We start from the raw sequence: 22310 nt of genomic DNA on the forward strand, positions 1-22310 counted from the left end.
TTGCAACAGAGCGACACTCACATCCATGAACTCTACATTGGCTTTTGGGCCTGTCGCCTCGTTCAAGATCTTTATGGCAACAGGGATCTTCACAGTCTCGCCCTCAGGTACCCAGATGCCCTGAAAACACACACACAAAAAAATATTTCTTAGAGGTATTGGTTGGAGATGTAATTTTTATTTTTACTGAAAAAATGTGTTTTCGATGGTTGGCCTTATAATGGTTCAAAAAAGACTATCTTCAAACATCTTCTTCAAAGTAATTCTATTTGATTTTGTACACTTTTTTTTTTTTTTGAAGTGCGCTCCAGATCAAAAGTTTGGGGTTGGTAAAATAATTTTGTATGATTTTGAAAGAAGTTTCTAATGTTAACCAAGGCTGAATTTATCAGGGTTAATATTTATCAGAGTAACTAAAAAAAAAAATAATAATAAAAAAATAAAATAATATATATATATATGTATGTATTTATTATTATTATTAAATGGGAGAAAATGTTCACCAAAATAAAAATTAAAAAAACTTTATTTCAGTTAGTTGCCAAAGCACCATTTCCCATTTTAATTTAGTTAAGCTTGTACTAAAACAACAACAAAAAAAATCAATTTAAAAAATAAATAAAAACTATACAGACATGCATACAATTGAATAAGAACTATAACTGTATCTCAAAGATAAGAATAAAATTGCCATTTATTTTATAGATACAGCAGTTTTGTAATCTATTACCTTTAAAAATATTAATGTTTGTGAAAGTAATTTTATCCTTTTGATGGTAGTTTTTTTTTCACTGTAAAAAATAGTTTACTGCCACTTTTGATCAATTTAACACATACTTTAATGCATACTTGCTAAACAGAAGTTTTGATGTCATTACCTTGTAAACGGTACCAAAGGCCCCAGCTCCCAGGATCTTCACCCTTTTCAGCTCGGTCTCTTTTAGAATGCGCAACTGGGCTTGATTTGGGGCCGCACCGCTGGGCGTCAGAGGCTCCACCAACTGAGACACACAAAGGAAGTAAGGGAGACACCGTCAGGGATGCTACAATCAATCTGGGCAATCGATGAACGTTCGGCCCTAACTCAAATAAACTGAAGAGCACAGATCATAGTGTATGAATTCCCTGTAATTTATTTATTCTTTCTGTGCCATTATGCAGCACATATCAGAGTTTGAGAGTTCAATCAATGCATAAAACCCCCTGGCGATAAAGGAACTATTGAAATGTGACGAGAGAGAGGGGGACAGAGATAAGAGGAAACAGCAAAGAGAGAAGATACAGGAAAGAAAGGCAGAAAGAGAGAAGGTTAACCTGATAAAAATATGAACTGAGAGAGTGTGTAGGAGAGAGACTGGGAAGCGTAAGAGAGGATGAGAGATAGAGAGAGAGCGTAAATCAGCCGTTCTATCGACCCTTTGCGGCGTCCCCTGGCTCATCACAGCCGCCTGATTAAAAAACAATAGCACTTCTTCATTTAAATGGAATTGTAAATCAGGAGCCTGGACACAGAAGGCAGAGGAGAGCCAATGGAGGATGAGCTGTGATCCGGGGAGCTGTCCGCTGCAGGCGGTGCTGAAACACAGATCAAGAACTGTCCGTGGTGCTGAAACCTTGGCAGCATTGTAGCGTTCCAATGTAATATGAATTTATAGTGATGAGAACAGTCTACTTTGGTGAAAATTTATATTTGGGACATTCAAGACCATATGGGTTATACATATTGATGTCCATTTTCACACACATGTGCTTCCTTAAGTGGCATGCGTGGGTCTGCTTCAGATTATTCTTTGGAGTGTCTGAGGAGAGCGTTATACTCTCCATTCAAAGCCTGAGGCCATACGGATATATGCATGCTTGAAGAGGAGGGGTCAGAACCCTTGGGCACAGGAACACAGGATCCTTGTGCAACCTGCACTCTTATGAACTCTCCACCCACACTGTGGTATGAAAAATAAACTAAGATATCAGGAGGATGGATAGAAAGAGAATGAGTAAATGAAAAGGAAAGACAGTAAACATTAAGAGGAAAAAATTGAGCCACAAGTGAGGCCAACATCACACTATCAAGGACAAAATTTTTCTTTAATGTTTATTTAATTTACATACAAAATCACTTTAAAAAAAGGTCCAAAGAGATGCTATTATTCCAATATTAAAAATAAACTATGTAGAAGGTAGATAGATAGAAAGAGAAAGTGTAAATGAAAAGGAAAGACAGTGAGCATTAAGAGGGGAAAAAAGCCATAAGTGAAGCTATCAGCACATTAGCAAGGACACAATTTTTCATTAATGTCTATTTAATTAACACATACAATCACTTTTAAAAAGGCCCAAAGAAAGGATATTAAACTCAGCACTGGAATACATTTAGTTTGACTGTTCATGAGGTTCATAATAATCAAAGCAACAGTGAGGTAGTTTAAACTTTACCAGCACAGGTTCCTTTATCAACTTATGAAACACTAAATTTAATCAGGAAATGACCTGACTCATCTCCTTTTGCTGGTGGGTACTTCCTCTCAAAGAACCACTTTAAAAGAAATACAGAGTGCCATGAGTCCCAGCTTGAAAAAAAAAAAAAGTAAATAAAATAGGAAAAGAAGATGGACTGTGTCTAACCTCAGTCTCCAAGAAGCGTCTCAAGGCTCTCTTCTTCTTGATGCTCTTCCTCCTCACTGATATGGCAACACTCAGGCCCACGATGATCACCACAAACAATCCTCCAATAATCCCGGCCGCAATGAGGGGAGTCCTGAGGGAAACACATGGGAGAAAACAAACATTAACCATATGCAATAACAATAAAGTACTAGGTAATTGGTCCCATAACACATAATCCAGTGCTTCGTAATGTTAACATCAGACTTCCTTAAAATTAAACATGGGAATGTATAAATAAATACAAAAACATGAATTTATTTATGTAATTATTTACACTTCTGGTCAAACGTTTAATGTTTTTTAAATAAATACATTATGCTCACCAAGTCACAATATCCAATGAATATGGTAATATTATTGCAAGACCAGTATTTTAATATATTTTAAAATGTGTTTGTGTTGATTACAAGGCTGAATATTTAGCAGCCATTACTCCAGTCTTCAGTATTGCATGATTCTTCAAAACTCATTTAAATTACTCTAATAAACATTCAAATAGAAAACTGATATTTAAATGTTATTAATATTTCACAACATTATATATTTTTTACTGTATTTTAGATCAAATAAATGCAGCTTTGGTGAGACTTGGTTCAAAAAACAAATATCATTAAAAAAAAATTTGAACAGTGTATTTATTTATTTGTTTACTAAATTGAACATTTTCAGAAAAACTCAACAGATTTGTCTGTATAGTTAAGAGCCCCTGACATATACTATAGGAGAACAAAATAGAAGAACAGATCAGTAGAGAAAGCCATCAGAGAAGGGGGCTGAGAATTGGCAATATCCCACAAATGAGCAGGACCTGAACAAAGCCTTCCTCTCAGACAGAAAAGAGATATTTTGTTGGCTGTGGCTGCAAAAAGCCTTCCCAACTGCTATCATCTTGCATCAGCCTTCCCTGGGCTGTACTTTGAGCTTTTAGTTTGAATCACTATCAGAAAGTGTCCCCTTAGCATTAATGAAAGGCCTAATTCAGTTAGCATGGAAGAAGGCAGAAGTAAATCAGCACAGACTGCATACAATACATATCTCATGCTGCTCTATTACTGGCCTTTCATTAAGATCCAACTCTTCAGACTGCCAGTCTTACTTTCTAATTGTCTCTGCACTAGTGGTCGGTCGTTCTTGAACGATTCGTTCCTTTTGAACGAATCTTTATTGTGACTCAGAATGAACCAGTCGTTTCAGGGAGTGATTCGTTCAGTCATGAATGCGCAACATCCTATGGGTTCTGTACTGAAATTCACCTCTTTTGAGTATTTGGGTTTTTCGAGTTGTTCGTTCATCATGTGACAGCCCCATAGGTTAACAAATGCAATTTGAGCCTGAAAGAGAACTGATTAGTTCATCTATCAAGTCTTCCGGTTTTTCGAGTTGTTTGTTCATCATGTGACAACCCCATAAGCTTTACCTGTGCAGTCTGAGCCGGAAAGAGACTTTATAATAATAATAACAAACTCTTTATTACCTTTGTCACCACATTCAGTGTTATGGAAAAGAACCATCATGACAGAAATTCACACATTTATATACTGTAGGAAGCTAAAATTTGAGACCAAAAATGCATCACATAACTATAAGAGTAAATAACAACTATAATAATGATGATAATAATAATAATAACTATGTACCCGTTTGTAAGGAAATTAATTTCTCTATCCAATGCTGTCACATCACGTGACAAAAGACTGACTCAAAAGACTCGAGATGAACTAATCAATTCTCTCTCTGGCTCAGACAGCATATGTTTAGTTTATAGGGCTGTCACGTGATGAAGGAACGACTTAAACCCGAAGAATCAAAAGGTGAACTGATAAATTCTCTTTCCGGCTCAGACTGCATTGGTTAAGATTATAGGTTAAGTGATGAAGGAATGACTCAAACCCGGAGACTAAATAATAAATTAATCTGTTTCTTATAGTATTATAGTATTATTTGTATTGTTTGTAGTGTGATCAATGTTTGCGTTAGTACTAGATGTGTAAGGGAAGTAACATGTAACATTTTTATTACATTTTGCTAAAATGAACGAAATATATATATATATATATATATATATATATATATATATATATATATATATATACACACTGTATAGAGTGAGAGAGAGAGAGAGAGAGACATCACATTAAATGTAAAAAAACTAAATTTTTATGCAGACACAGAATGTTTCTGACTGGCTGGAAAAGTGCAGACTGGCCTAATTTTTATTTTTATTTTTTGCTTGTGTGCTTTACAGAATAATAATTTCTCAAGGCACTTATTTCAGTGATATCTGACAGCTTGAAGAACATTTTTTATTCAGTAAAATAAATAACTTACAGCCCATTTAATATCCTAATTACAGCAGACTGGCAACAAGCCTGGGCTTAAAATTCATCTTGGGACCATTCTGTTTTATTCTATTCGGTTGTGCTTGTCCAGTTGCTTCCTGTGAGTATAGCTCTGTAAGGAAGTGTTTAGTGCCTTCAAATAAGGTGTTTGTGTTAGGTCGTCCCTTCTGTATAAACTAAGAACTGCAAGTTTGTAGAATGGAAATGAAATCCCACCCAATAAGGCGAGGACAGTGAAGCACTGCCCAGGCATGATGAGCGATAGACTGCTAGATTATCTATGGGAGAGATGAGAATCTCTCCCGTTAATTCGATATTGATCTGCAGTCACAACACAAAGCTTATGAGCCATGGAGACCATAGCCGAGTGCGTACCATCACCCTCCAAAGCCTGTGCGAGTGTATAGATCCCACATGCGTGAGGGAGCTTCTCTCGCACTGACAATGAGCAGGCAATTATGTTGATGCTGCAATGCTGTCAGCACGTAGTGTGGCACTGCCGTATATTGCAGGGGAAGGAGGACAGGATGTCTGACATCTTGTTTTATGTAACCTGCCATGTCTTTTCCAAATGTGCAAGAGAGAGTCTGGATAGAAACACTTAGAATAGACTTTACAGAGAGCTTAAACTGGGATTTTTGAAAGTCTGGTGGAGATTCTGATGTCCTAAACAAGATAAGACACAACCCACCCATCCCTCTTATGTGGAATTGTATTATATTAGAAGAAAAATAATACATATATAATTGAATAATGTGATATAATATCTATCTATTAAACATATTATATATTCATAACATTTTAAATAAGATATAAACAACATACAGTACAACCATTAAAAAGTGGTTTTTTTTTTCCTTTTCTTTTTTTAATTAATACTTTTATTTAGCAAGGATGGATTATACAGATAAAGTGAAGACATTTAAAATGTATAATTCAAATAAATGGTAATAAATGAAAATTAATAAATAAGATTTGGAATTATTTCTTCAGTACCAAATCAGCTTATTAGAATGACTTCTGAAGGATCATGTGATACTAAAGTTGAAGCTGTGGCTGCTGAAATTTCAGCTATGCCTGCATAGAATTAATTACATTTTAAAACGTATCAAAGCAGAAAACAGTTATGTAAAACTGCAATAATATTTCAAAATATCATTTTATTTTTGTTAAATTTAATGCAGACTTTGCAAATATAAGAGACTTCTGAATGATAATGTATGTCGACAATGTTCAGTGTCTTTTGTGAGAGTACATAGAAGTAAATAGTAGTAGTAAACTAATTATATATATATATATATATATATATATATATATATATATATATATATATATATATATATAAAATAAGAGGTCACAAAATGTCATTACTGAAAAGGGAGGCTGTTCACAGAGTACTGTATCAAAGCGTGATTACTCTTGATGCAATGACTCCAGCTTCCGTCCACTTCTTTGTGAAGCTCAACATAAGTGTTGAATTGGCTTTGTTTGACAGTATTATCAAACTTGCTGTCATCCCTGTTGCTTGTGCAGCTTTTCTTACCCAATTTCTTACTCCCAGTCAACTTTGCAGTTAATATGCTTTGATACAGCACTATGTAATCAGCTTCCCCTTTCAGTATTGACCTTTTGTGACTTACCCTCTGTGTGGAGGGTGCAATGACCATCTTCTGGACCATTGCCATGACAGCTGTTTTCCCCATTATTGTGGTTTCAAAAAACACCCCCTCCCCACCCCACACCCACGGAATTTAAAGTGTAGGGATGGTAATTTAATGAGACTCTAATGTAAATATTCGAATATTTTGAGATACTGTATTTTTGACGTTCATGAGCTGTAAGAACTAATCATTAAAATTAAGAATTTTTTTTTATATATGGACCATTTCATATAAACTATTAAGATATCATAAATTAAATATTCTTTCAATGTATGGTTAAATGACATCATCGTTATCTGGCTATCACTCGCCTCTCACCTAGTCCACACTAGAGATGTTCACCTCTCTCTTGAGCTTGTTTGGTCACCAAGGATAGCACTGTGTTTTACCAGGATTACTCCCTGCAGATTTACTCTGATAGTCTGTCCAAACAAGCAGCATACACTTTTGTTCTATAACACACCATTAGGACAGGACAGAACTATGTGTATGTGTGTAAGAAAGAAATCGAATAGTCTTCATATAAAGCCCGGTTCACATTACAGCTTATTCTGGTCAAAAATCATCATTAGAAGTGTTCAATGAAGAACCTCTAAACAAGACTTAATATCCCAGTGGACAGAAACGTGTGTGCCCTGTCTGCAAGCATCTAAAGAGAGCCAATCAGACTGAAGCTTGTGAGAAGCTTTTGCCCTAGTTGGTTTCAATATGCATCAACTAGTCCGTGAACCATTTGTGGCTGTGACGTCTGAGGTCAAGACAAATGATTTCTAGCTTCAGCTTCTCTGCCCTGCCGGGACTGTGTGTAACGTAATGGCAGATCTGAAACAGCAAACGCATTTGCTCTGAGCAGTTAATGGTATTTTGTTCCAGCTCTCCCATGAGAGCAAAAGAAAGTGATATCAATTTATCAAATATGCCATGAAGCAAATGTGTGCGCGCACAAACGCGCAGACCTCACAGCAGCACATTAATCACAGAACTGTGGCCTGGTCATTATATAACTTTCCTTTTCCCCATCTCACATTCTTGTGCTAAAGCAGAGCTGTATGTTGAAAGGCAGCTGGCGTTAAAACAATGAGCCGTGTGTGTTAATGATGTCATCAGCGCAGGAAAGAGCCAATCAGATGCAGCTGGGTTTGACAAAGCGAGAGCGTTGTACTGTACAATGAGAAAAAAAAAATATTCGGTGTGCTTTTCTCTTTCAGTATAACCATTTTTAAATGAAAACTTGACCAAAATCACAAATATGCCTTAAATTTTTTAATAAAAAATTAAACATTAAATTAGCTATTAATTATTACAATTACAATTATTTCTATCAGTGCTTTTCTTTGCAACTTTTGAAAATTATAATTATAATAAAAAAAAATTCTCCAGAGATTTCCAATGTAGTCTTAGACATTTGCTTGTGTATAAAAGCCTTGCAACTGAATTACTGCTATGATATAACTGTGTGTGGTGTCAAGGATCTCCAGACACAGTGATTCTCTATTGATGCCAGTGTGACTAGAATCAAGTACTGGACATTGGGCAGAACACCAAAATAGATGCCATGAATAAATGATGGCTTAAGGGAGGCCAAGCGAGACAGAAAATAAAGATGAGAGAGAAACTGGTGCCAAGATTCTGACCTTCTGACAGTAGAAGTCACTGTGTGTGTGTGTAGTATATGAGTGTGTGTGTGTGTGTGTGTGTGTGTGTGTGAAATTAGTGCTGCTACAGGACATCATTGCTGTTCGAGTTTAAACTTTAAGTAAAATGATTATTTTATATTGAAAATGCCTTTTATTGGAGTTGCAGGTGAAACTACTCCTGGTTCTTTCCTGGTTATGCCCCTTTCTCTACCCAACAATTTTTTATTTTCTTTCTCTTATTGTCCTGTCCATTGTCCATGTTATTGTCCAAGGTGAAAAACACTCAAATATGTATAAAAATGTGTACCTGTCCATCATGCCAATGCAGTCTTGCAGACGAGGTCCTGTGCACCTGAAACAATAAAGAATATGAATGAACATAAAACATAAAGTAGGTAAACCTATAAGACAGCTACACACTCACACAACTACACACACACAGTATTTACTTAGCTATCTAAACGGGGTAATACTATATACCTCTCTTGTCTTTATATACAACTAATTATAAATTATTTAACTCTAACAGAAAACTTTTCTGAATTTTCTTTATTTAAAATAATAATAATAATAATAATAATAATAATTACTATTTATACTGTTTATACTGTAAATACAAATTTGTCCACAGCATATGCTTGGTACATACATACACAGATACACACACATATATAGATAGATAGAGATACATACAGTATATATATATATATATATATATATATATATATATATATATATATATATATAAATATACGTGTGTGTGTTTGTGTGTATTAAAATATTTAACATTTAAAAAAGATTGTTTGAAAATATTCTTAAATCATACAGCATCCAACAGCAAAAGTCTTCGTATTGAAGTTTAAATCAGAGATGCCATTTACATCAAAGTCCTCCATCTAAACCCTCTCATAATCGCAATGACGAATAAAGATTTTCAATCTAATCGAATGACCATCTTTAGGCAACTTAAAGATCAAATAAAAAACACATTAAAATCATCTCAGTCCTCCTTCATTTTATATTGCCACAATTCATTACAGATCTCTCAATGCTAGACCTATTTTAATAACCACGTCTCTTCTGTCTTTCCCTAGACGTCTGAGTTCCTGCCCTTCCATCCTGATGCTCACAGGTTTGTCGGTTTGTCAGCCCACTGATAGCGTTATAAAAGCTTAACGTCACTAATCGTCCCCGGCTGACAGAGATCCCAGATACAACAGTCAGCAGTTGAGGGCTTTCATGTGACACAGGAGGCAGAAAAGTGAATCCGCGACTCAGTGTGAAGATTCCTTGAGCTGATAATGTTTTTCTGCAGGAAATCTGAGCCATCTCTCATGTAACCCCAAGGGGGTGAGGTTAAGTTTCCAGGTGCCCAGCCGGATAAATTCGGAGAGCTTGATGGGTATCATTTAGAGTAAAGTTGGGTGGCAGAGACGCAGCAAGGGCAAACTCCTTCCTCTAAAATTAATGATGCTTTATGCACAGCCAGCTCCGAGGACACAAGTGCTCTAAAAAGGGTCAGTGCACTGACAAATAGGCCATCCGAACTTCCTGAGGCTAGAACTGATGTGGCAAACAAGCACAGGAAGTAGCTGGACTGCTACAGATATATTTCCCACGCACACACTCACAAATTGCAAACATTTAACAAACACTTTTATACCCCTGGGTACAGTTGACATGGCAGGGGTGACACTCATTGTTGGCCTCAGCATATTTGAAGATGAAGCTGTTTGCTCCCTGTAGGCCATCAGGGCATTTCTCCACACAGTTGGGTCCGTCTTTAAAGTGAAGACATTTAACACAGTGATCAGGACCCTGCAAGAGAGAAAGAGAAAGAGAAAGAGGAGAAAAGAGACACATAAAATACCAGCAACTATGGATAATAACCATCCCTCACCACACACACAATGACCATAACAATCAGCCGGCACAGGATTTATAGTGGTAATATGGAAAGAGGAGGCCGAAGAGAGGGAATTGTTAGCTGGGATATCAATATGAGCACCCTTAGAGTCATCCAAGCACCTCATCAACCAGAAAGACAAATAACGCTTCCTGGACAAAAGGAAGAGATGCTCCGTATTGTTCTATTACCACACAGAGCACCCACAAACCTTGAGGAACATCTGTATGCTTAGTCTATCTGTCTGTGCTCATTGAGACCAAGGCAGATATGTGTTTCTTTATGAGCCAATCTATTGTGAGAGATGAATAAATGCCTTGCAGCAATTACAGCTGCTCTTCATTTCACGCTGTAAACCGCCTCTGATGCAATAAAGCGGCAGACGGCACCCAGACGCGGCCATGAGAGACCGGCAGAACACAACAGACACCGCTTCAGGTCCACCAACCCACAGTTTTCAGTATTCAATTCATTCAAGCAGTATTAAAAGGCATACACTACTACATTTTTGGTGTCAGTTTTGGATTTTTTAAAGATATGAATGCATACATTTGTAAACAAGAATTAAAGTGCATTTATTATGTTACAAAGGACTTCTATTTAAATAAATTATTTTTTTAATTGCATAAAATTTATTACATATTATATTCATATAAATTGTAATCATATTTCACAATATTAGTGTTTTTACTATATATGAATGTGTGTATGTGTATGTGTGTATATATATATATATATATATATTTATACGTAAATACACACACACACACACACACACATATATATATATATTAGGGGTGTAACGATACGCGTATTCGTATTGAACCGTTCGGTACGACGCTTTCGGTTCGGTACGCGGTACGCATTATGTATACCGAACGGTTCGTTGGAGTAATTAATTATATTTGAAAAAAAAAAAAAAAGAGAGAGAGAGAAATATAATGATATGCGTTCAACAAGGTAGCCCAATAACCCAAACAACGTAACAGGCAACGCCCCTGACACTCCCGAAGAAGAAAAAAACACCATCTTATATGTTTCATGTTAGGCTACTCAGTCAGGCGCTCGCTCACTCAGTACGCGCTGAAGGCTCGTTGCAAAATGGCCAATGCGTTTAACAGACTAGAAAAAGAAGATCCTCCAGTAACCAACAGGTCTGGTGTTTGGGTGCACTTTGGATTCCCTTTAAGCTATAATGGTGATGGCAAGAGAGTGGTGGATAAAAAAACAACGGTATGTCGCATCTGCAACATGACAGGGTACACCAGCGGGAATAAAAAAAAAAAAAAAAAAAACACCAGCGGGAATATCTGGGATATATGCGTCAGTACTATCTGGGAAAAGACGAAAAAAAGGAGAAACATGCACGCAGCAAACTATCCCTGCAGCATTTAGAAACTATAGCTTACAGGGAATCCAACCCAAACACCAGACCTGTTGGTTATTTTAGGATCTTATATTTCTGGTCTGTTAAAGGCATTCGACATTTTGCAACGAGCCTTCAGCGCGTGCTGAGTGAGCGAGCGCCTTAGGGGCCGTTCACATATCGTGCCTAAAAACGCATGGAAAACGCTAAGCGCGTCTTTCTCCTCCTTTCCAAAGCGCTCGGGCAGAAGCGCTCATGAGGCGTCTGTCTTTGCTAAGCAACAATGACGTGCTCTCTCCATGAGACGCGGAAATTTCAGCGAAGGATAAATGGATTTGCAGCTCTAAAAATCGCTTGCAGTAGCTCTGCTACTAAATTTATTTCAAAATTGCAATCCATATACAACTATGATCAGCTGATCCTTCATCTTGGCTGAGCTCTCAACGTTGTTACGGGAAAGGATGAAGCTGATTGGTTAGTTCTTGTCACATGACCCGCGGTGCGCTTGCGGCATTCTGAAAAGTTGAGATGTTTTTACATTTTGCTGTATCTAAAACGTATCGAACCGAACCGAACCGAACCGTGACATCAGTGTATCGTATCGAACCGAACCGTGAATTTTGTGAACCGTTACACCCCTAATATATATATATAAAGCCTGCTGGGCATAGAAGACTTAATATATATATATATATATATATATATATATATATATATATATATATATATATATATATATATATATATATATATATATATATGTATATATATGTATATATATACATACACGTAAATACACACACACACACACACACACACACACACACACACACATATATATATATATATATATATAAAGCCTGCTGGGCATAGAAGACTTAATATATATATTATATAACAAGGTGTCCTTGTTACAGTGTAATACATTTAAGTACCGAGTAATATCACTTAACAACATGTATTTACTATAGGGTTAAGTTTAGGATTAGGGTTAAGTTTAAGGTTATTGCATGTAATTATGCATAAATTTGTGCTAATACTTTAGTAATTACATGTAACATGTAAAAAGGACACTTTAAAATAAAGTGTCACCAGTAAAAAAAAAAAAAAAAAAAATTTAATTAACAACCAATAATAGTAAATACTTAAAAACACTGATCCTGAACAATATGTTCACTGTAAGACAGTATATCTTACAAAATATCTTCTTTTAAAAAAGTCATACATATTTGGAACAACATAAGATAGATGTTATTTTTGGGAGAACTATCTTCATTTCTCTTCCACAATCTACTATTGCTATTAACTGGCTAAAAACAAAACAAATGAATAAACATTCAACAACAACTAGGGCAAATCTCTGATGACTATCATGCTGCTCTATTCAGCAATGCATTATTCATGTTAGATATTAATAAATCTATTGCATTTATTCTACCTTCAAGTCTTATCAAAATGATTGTACTTATGAGAATAGCATGCATGAACATCACCAGAATGTCGTAATTACCAGTGGGGGAACTCTGGATATTCAGTGAGTTTGGGGGCATGTTAATTAAAGAATCCTGGCGGAAGCAAATTAGTGTTGGTCATAATTAAGTTTAAATTGCGGATGTTGACAGAACAATTTGGTTTGCATGCACTGCCCGTTGCTTTAAAGCTTCCCAAAAAATACTACTCATTTAGCTGGTTTGTGAGAACAGGCTTAGCTATAGAACTACATTTCCCATCACTCTCTGAGGGAGCACAAGAAAATAAAACACATAAAGCATTAATCAAACACCTAATGTGCATCATTTTGTTACATTAGCTCTGAAAAAAAGTGCTGTACTTCCTCGTAAGTAAAAATAATTAGGAAAGAAATACAATGGCCCAGCATGTGAATTTGATTCTGACATTGAGAGTTCCAAAGTCATGCGTAGCGTGGCACATAGATAAAGGTGGATGAGAAACTCCTCCAAGGCGAGGTTAGCTAGAAAGCATAATCACTTTCTCTGTTAATTGGGCTGCTTCTCCAGACACCTGCTGCACACAAATCTCCATTTCCTCTCCACGCACAAAACACTGTTTGGTAGCGTTGTTTAATTATGCTTTTGTGAAACAGATGTCGCTGATTGTTTCACAGGTAGATTAGAACACTCAGCAGTTAATCTGTGCTAATAACAACAAACATTTGAACAGTTTAGCTAAGCCTGGCCTACACCTGAGAGGCCTATGGTTGTGTACGTATGTGTGTTAAAAGTCTGTATATATATATATATATATATATATATATATATATATATATATATATATATCATTTGCAATTCTCAAAAACACTTTACTGTAATATAGTTAGATTACATATGACACTTTTTACATTACTGTAATGACAACTGTAAAAACATTTGCTTAACTGTCATTAAAACTAAATATATAATAATAATAAAATGAAAGATAACATTTCACATTCTGGATTTATTATTAATTAATTTCTTATAGAAGAAATTTTCTGACAGCACTATTTTTACACCCCCACATAAACACACACACACACACACACACACACACACACACACACACACACACACACACACACACACACACACACACACACACACACACACACACACACACACACACACACACACACACACACACACACACACACACACACACACATTATATTATATTGGTTGGCTGGTGGCACATTGACTGAACCACTTCAGAAATTAATAGATAACAGGCTGTGATCTGTATGTGAATCTGCATGAAAGAGAGAATTTGTCATTAAAATTTCTAGACACAGGCCAAATAAATAAATAAATAAGATTCTGGACACGTCCACAGTCTTAGAGAGTTTATTTCTGTCTCTGTTTGTGCTGATATGGGTCTCTAAGGGCTCATGATCATGTCATTTGCGAGACCTTTCTGTTTGACTCAAGCAGACAACAGCCCGAGGCCTCCGTGCATTAGAGACGGATCGGCTAAATCCTCATTTGGTAACACACACACAAGCGCACAGCCGTACGCACCTTGTCATGTAGTCATCAATTTAAACCAAAGTGCTTGAGGCTGTTATGAAAAGGGGCAGTGCTGAGCACACAGTGCATCTGTGGTAATGTCTCTCTAACCTGATCAGATTCATGGACATCCAAACAGCTTATTCATCCCACTCTCAGGTGTCTCCTATGGGGCAGGACTCTCTGTAAACACTTGCCAAGATTAGGCAACTTAATCTACTTTCTCACTAAATTAACAAGAAGCAAAATCAATCCCACGGCTGCAAAAGTACACTTGAACAAGGGATTCAATTAATCATTGGACCAAGCCAATCGAAGGCAGTTTCTGCCGTTCAGCTCTGTTTGTGCTTTAAGCTAATAGATACGGAAAGAGATTGCACTGAAATGAAAGAAATATACTCACAGAATCCATAATTAACAATTACCAAGCGCCCAATGCAAGAAAAATCAGCTTTGGAGAGTGAACTTGCAAAATCTCAGTATAATAACATCTCTTGATATGATATGGTCTATCAAAAAACCCTCTTTTCTTTGCTGCTGCACCAGATATTTTTTTATTAAGCACCACAATGTAAAGTTAAAATATAAGGAAGAGATACTATTCAGAGACATTTTTTTTCTCCATTCTGTCACTGATGGAGTTTTGGTTCCTAGCCGCTGTCGTCTCTAGCTTGCTTAGTTTGGCACACTAAATATCCAGCGATATCGTCGACTTTATTGCACAGATACTACTTAAACAGAAATGAGCTGGATGATGACATCAGTGAATTCAATGATGAACCGTCATTAACTGAACATTGAGTGTTTTTGCCTTATTGACACACTTTTTTCCTATTTAATCATGCAAAGTGCTTTCACACAATCTGTATTTTTAAAAGCAGTATATCAATAAAGGTGACATGACTTGACTATTCTGATGTTTAACATTCAAAAACAAAATCAGCTAAATTAATATATATACATATATATATATATATATATATATACATATATATACACACACACACACACACACACACATATACAGGGCCTAAAACTAACTTTTTGCAACATCTGCCAATGGCCGGTGACATGATAAAATTTACCGCCCACCATTTTTTTTTTACAGGCCATGAAACTTTTTTTTTTTTTTTGCATAAACAGCCAGTTATTACTACTACAATGACTTAACATATTTACAGTCTTTGTATATTTATAACATATTTACAATTTGTCCTGCTGGTGCATTTTCCCTCAATTTGACCTATTAATTATAGCCATTTAGCATTACAGTATAATTGAAATCCATTATTTTAAATATTTAATAGGCTCTGAAATATATTTAAAAACTTTTAATTTAAGTGATTTTAAAATTATCTTCACATAAACTATATTATATATGCATAAACTATACAGATTAATCTTTAAGCTATAAAATTTAATCAGCGACTAGAACGGTCCAAGGATTTCTATTTTTCTTTTGTTGTTTGATTTACATCAATGACAGACTTTAGGTTTCACTTTAAAATCAGCTCTGTCTCTTTAAAACCTGATGCACATGACGCAGATCTGACACATATCCGTACATATACTCTCCAACGCTGATTTTTACTCTCATCTGGCGCTTGGCAAGTCTTAATTGTAGGTCACGTACAGTATATACATTTTTTTTCTTACCAACCTCACACTTGAGTATAAACTTAATAATAAATACATATCATATACTGTATATGCTTTTACTATTTTTAGGGCTGCATCTATTGGATCAAAAATACTGTAAAAAGAGTTAATACTGTTAAATATATTGGGAATTTAAAATAGCTGTTTTCTGTATAGGTTCAAAATTTGTTGCTAATAATTGTTCCTGTGATGACAAAGTTGAATTTTCAGCAGCTATTTCTTCATATTATTCTTCAGAAATCATTCTAATATACTGATTTGGTACTTAAGAAACATCTCTTATTACCACCAATTCAAAAAAAAAAAAAAAAAAAAAAGCAAATATTTTGTAAAATTAAATGTCTTTACTGTGACTGTTCATATGACTGTTCATTTCTTGGTACAGTTTTGTTAGTGTTGTTTTTTATGTTGTATTTTTTTAAAACAATAAAATAGGCTTATTGTTTTAAAGCAGAAATGAGACTGAACTCACAGGCCCAGTGCAGGTAAGACTGTCATCATCTGCCACCTCACACTGCGCATCGCACTCCAGACACACCGAACCATTTGCGAACTCCCGTACATCCCTATAAAACAGAAAGAGAAAAGGAACAAAGACAAACGTGAGGTAACATAACACGCTTCAGTGACATATAATTACCACTTCAGAACACTCAAGGTTCAGATGGAAAGAACAGCATGTCAATTTTCGTCCAGGAATGCCTACTCAAGGATCTAGACTATTCAATCACTAGCCTTTTAATGTCAAGACAACTTTCCATTTTCAGACCAGATATTGGCGGTCATTAAATACACTTCAGATTTCAGGACTTGAATGAGGAAAGTCTGAATCACATGCATTAACAGAAGAGCCATCACACAAAACAGACTGGTAGATTGTGAAAAAAGCACAGCCGAAGGGGAATTCAGCGCCCGAGGCACTGCAAGGCCGTAGGGAGACAACAGTGGAATCCAACACATCCGCCGGGTGTTTACTGCATTTCTCAAGCGGCTGCCACAGCTGGCAAACACAGCTACTATTGACCAAAAGCAAACAGTCAGCCTTCACCACCTATTGAGGTGACAATTCATCAAGCACATTCAGGGACACCTCAAAGCACCACACTGAGGAAATCAGCCAGGGACCTCTGAAACAAATGATCACAAAACGGTTCAATATGGGCAAACATAGTCGCTTCCCAGTCCCATCACTCCTCTGAAGACTGTGGTGACATTTTAGAAGCTGACATCCATTGGCGTGACAAGTGGAGGAAGGTGGCTCAGCGAGAGAGAAAAATATGTACAGCAAAGGCCATTTTTGTTATTACTATTGACGTGTTACCTCAATGAGTGCTAAATTAAGTGACATTTAATTATTCTTTATCTAAAAGGCACAGCACATTTTAAATAGACCGAGAGGAAAGCTTGTTGAAGACCCTCTTATCATTAAAGGACGTATTTTTCTCTTTATGTAAACGTTAACTTTACAGGCTCAGAGGTGTTTGCATGTTCGGTCTCCACCACATGTTTCCTGGTTCAGTCTGTGTTCTCTTAAAAATCCAATATGAAATGTATTAATACTACTATAAAGAAAAAAATTTAACATGACTGGCTGAATTTTGTAGAGTCATTAACAACAGCAGAAGTGTGATTCACAAGCTAAATACAAAAGATACACTAATGTTCAAAAGTTTGGGGTCAGAATTATATATATATATATATATATATATATATATATATATATATATATATATGTGTGTGTGTGTGTGTGTGTGTGTGTGTGTGTGTGTGTGTGTGTGTGTGTGTGTGTGTGTGTGTGTGTGTGTGTGTTACTACATTATTACTCCGGTCTTGTTACATGATTCTTCATAAATCATGCTACTATGCTAATTTAATGTTCAATTTCTTATCAAGTTAATTTTGAAACTGTGCTATAATTTTTCAAGATTTTGATGAATAGATTTTTTTTAATATAGAAATCCTTTGTAACATTTTAAATGTCACTTTTGATCAATTTAATGCATCCTTGCTGAATAAAAGTTTACCTTTCAGTATGAAAGAATAAAAATGGACTGGCCCCAAACTCTAAAATCATAATGACCTCGCTAATATCACACTGAAAACTGTGATCTAGCAATTTCATAGGGACATTTTCACTTCAAATAGAGTGCATTTGAGTGATTGGATCACAAAGCCATCTGGAATTGATTAACCTGTATGTAGCACTAGCCACTTGTGATCCAACACCTGAGACCAGCTGTGCAGACATGTGCACAAATAAAACGTAATAATCTTCCAAAACTTTGAGATACAGCTCAAACACACCACAGTAGGTCTCTTCATTTTTTTTTTCTTTTGGTTGTTTGTTCCCAATACAGAGTGAATCATCTTGTGTGAACAGCGATTGTGACTGCAGAGGTCGACAACCAGTGGAGAGACAGAGAAAACAGACCCTGAGATCACCCTGCAAAAACAGATACACACACACACACACACAGCACAGATATTGGAGCACTGGGTGACGCGTGTGGGACGGGTGAGTAGGCAGACATGACAGTGCGAGACAGTGAAGCGTCTGTGGCCGTGCCGTACCTCTCCAAACCCGCCTCCCGCTTCTCGACCACAAATGGCCTGGTGAGCAGCTTGGGCTTAGAGCCGGCCAGTCTGCAAGGCAAAAGAATCATGTGGGACGATCGCAGGGTGCACCATCCCTGCTGCTGATTCACTTTCAACCAACATGGATATGGCATACATATAAAAAATCCATGTTTGTCCTAGTTAAAACACATAAAGGATGAGCTACCTTTCTAAATGGGCAGATGCTGTTGTTTTAGAATGTGAAAATGAATGTCGTTTGTTTATTGTCTTGTTTTAGCTCTGGGCAAAGGAGAAAATAAATTTCACAGCTTCGCTCGGTCAAATCAATCAAAAGCTGATATTCGTCTTTCCCTTCAAGCAGTACGTAAGCACACAACAAATAAAGAGGGAACTCAAAACCAATCTGTAAATCACCTTCTTCACTGCACTGATCAACACCTTTAGTGTTTACTTATTCCAGTTCTCTAAACCAACAGACAGGGCTTATCAATGCCAGACCAATTTTTTTGAGGAATTAGACAAACAATCGCTACCAAAAATACTTTTCATGCAGGTTTGGAACTGGTTGATTTACTGCTAAAGATGGAAGCCTTGCTGGTTAAGCTAGTCAAGCAGCCTGGCAGGAACCTCAGAACACCACACATCTTTCTGAATCTACAGCGCCACGGAAAACAAAAGGATTAGTTTTACCCAGGGTTGTTTAGGAATGTATAATGAGATAAGGACACTGGGTACTGTGAAATAATAACACAGTAATACAGTAAGACAATACATAAATAAATAAACTGTCAATGTATTACTGGCTTTACACGAAACAAGAAAGGACAACAAGGAAAGACACAGACTTCCAAAGTATGCTTCCTAGAGTGCTTTGGCACAATTTACAAATCCACCCACTTCTACTTTCATGTGAGATTAGCCAAACCCTGTGTATCTACAGCATTTGTGCTTTTATTAAATAGTTTTTTTTTTGTTGTTAAATGAAGGTTCAACTTACTCTACTGCACATTTTTAAATGCATTTAAAGGGATAGCTCACCATTTAAAGTTCAAATTCTGTCATTTATTCACCCTCATGTCGTTCCAAACCTGTCTGACTTTCTTTTCTTCAAAAAGAAGAGATATAACTGTTTTTGTCTGTACAATGAAAGTCAGTTCAGGTTCAAAACAACACTGGACCCCATTGTCTTTCAGTGCATGGACAAAAAGCTAAAATACATTTTTTGAAAAACTTTCATAGTGTTCACAGAAGAAAGTAAGTGAATGACTTAAAGGTAGGTAAATGATAACAGAAATTACATTTTTAGGTGAACCATAACTTTAGTTTAGATTATATCATTTTATATTTATCAAGCATAAACTATGAAAATCCATTATTAAAATACTATTAAATTGTTTAAATATGTATTAGTATCATAAAAACATACATTGATGTCATGAATAATTATGTAAAAAATCACTTATGGCATGGAAAGGATCTATTATTATTATTATTATTATTACAATGTAAAACCGAAGAGTGAAATTAATCAAATGAAATTAGTTAATTGCACTCAAATAATAATGAAAGTTCATTGGACTTAATTTAAATAAGTTCTGTAAACTCATCATTTTGGTGTAGTAAGGTGAATTTAAAATGATTTCGTTTTCTAGTTCCCAGCATGCTTTGCATCAGGAAACAAGGAAAATAAATGTAGATAAAATTAAGTGTTATTTTGTGTGTTTTTAGACAAGATTAACATAGAGGGACATAAGTTAGTACTTAAATGTTGTGTTCTGTTAGAATTTACAAAGGTTTCTGTTATGTTGGTTTTGTAGTGTTACCGTTGTAGTATAGCCTGTGGTTAGGTTAAGGATGGACAACAAAATACAAAATTTGAGTGTATTTCCCACATTATAGGAGTTGAAAAATAGAGACAATTTTGAGTGAATTACTCTATAATTATAAGTTGAGAAATATCAATAATTTTAAAATAATTTAAGGCAACTGGAAATGTAATTTTTAATTTTATGTACACTTAAAACATTTAAAAACATCACTTAAATGTTTTTGTGTCATCTGTTACAAATTTTTTTTTTTTGAGTTCTATGAACGTATTAGGGTTTTTAGGAACGTATTTTTCTTTTTTGGCCAAATAAACTATGACATTATGATAAATGAGTTTGAAAAGTCTTTTTAAGAGTTTATTTTCTAAAAGTCCACAGGGTCAAAAGTGTCCATAGTTGAGTTGTGTGTGTCTGTTTATCTGCTCTAAATCTTTGTGCCTTTGTGAAAACAGAACCAAGGCTTTACTTAGTTCTTCATTCTGTCACGGTATTTGGTGTAGCTGTCATATGAGGTAGGAGATGTACACATCTTATCTAGCTCACCCAAACACTGTTATTTGTTTTCCAGCTCAACCAAGCTTCAGTTTCATCATTGCAACCTGCTCTCCAAAGCCAGGGGACATGCTGCTCTACTGTTTTGTTATTGTTTGTCTAGAGGATGGAGACATGAATCTGGGCGAGATCCCTGGAGAAGGCAGCTAGCAATAGTTCAATCTTAGGAATACACATCTTCTACAAGCGAACATTAATAAACAATGTCATGAAGAACCTTTAAATAATTCTACAACATACTGTAGCTTGGGTGCACCTGTGATACTTTGTTGATTTATGTATTAAACTCCAGCACAAATAATGTGTTTAATATTAAATAACTATGGGAGTGTGGTATTTCACAACTTACCCTTCATGCAGGTTGCAGGATTCGACACAGGTACGTCCCCTGCTAAAGAACCGACAGGACAGGCACTGGTCGGGCCCAGGACCCCAGCATCCAGCATCAGAGCACAGCGGGTCACATACCATATGATCCAAAACTGCAAAAAATAAGATCATTAATGCAGGAGCATTTATGACAGTAAATAGCTAACTTTCTTACAGTTTTCTAACATCTTACATCTGTCAAAAATGGCAAATATATATTTTATATATATATTTATATATAATGTATATGTAATGTTACAAAGTGTTTCTCTTTCAAATAAATTATGTTCTTTGGAAAAAAAATTTACATATCAAAAAATCCTTAAAACAATGTATCACTGTGTTTCCACAAAAATATTAAACCAAATCAACATATTAGAATAACCTCTGAAGAATCACGTGACTCTAAAGACTGGAGTAATAATTAAAATTCAGAAATTACATTTGAATATATATGAATATATATTTGAATATATATATATATGAATATATATTTGAATATATATATATATATATATGAATATATATTTGAATATATATATGAATATATATTTGAATATATATATATATATATATATATATATATATATATATATATATATATATATATATATATATATATATATATATTGTAATGCTTTTTATTTTATAGACTTGTATATTTATTTATTAAATAGTTTTTATCATTTTAAATTTATTTTACATATTTTTATGCATTTATATATGTACAGCAATCATATTGTTGTACACCG

The 22310-nt window shown here is 35.4% G+C and overlaps 1 protein-coding gene across 3 annotated transcripts in view; it reads right to left on the minus strand.

The window, feature by feature from the left end:
* The window catches only part of erbb4b (erb-b2 receptor tyrosine kinase 4b), a 317969-nt gene that overhangs the window by 45495 nt on the left and 250164 nt on the right, over window positions 1-22310 (minus strand). For 2 of the 3 annotated variants that reach the window (XM_052566051.1, XM_052566049.1), the window contains 8 exons: window positions 21539-21671; window positions 18806-18877; window positions 16707-16800; window positions 9965-10119; window positions 8609-8653; window positions 2623-2755; window positions 879-1001; window positions 22-120 (listed from right to left, as the gene is read on the minus strand). In XM_052566051.1, the coding sequence (XP_052422011.1) occupies window positions 22-120; window positions 879-1001; window positions 2623-2755; window positions 8609-8653; window positions 9965-10119; window positions 16707-16800; window positions 18806-18877; window positions 21539-21671 (854 nt within the window). The remainder of the gene's footprint in view (window positions 1-21; window positions 121-878; window positions 1002-2622; window positions 2756-8608; window positions 8654-9964; window positions 10120-16706; window positions 16801-18805; window positions 18878-21538; window positions 21672-22310) is intronic. The other variant, XM_052566050.1, reaches the window with a different exon arrangement.

Source organism: Carassius gibelio, chromosome B9 (genome assembly GCF_023724105.1).
Source record: "Carassius gibelio isolate Cgi1373 ecotype wild population from Czech Republic chromosome B9, carGib1.2-hapl.c, whole genome shotgun sequence".
In the NCBI taxonomy this organism is placed as follows: Eukaryota; Metazoa; Chordata; class Actinopteri; order Cypriniformes; family Cyprinidae; genus Carassius; species Carassius gibelio.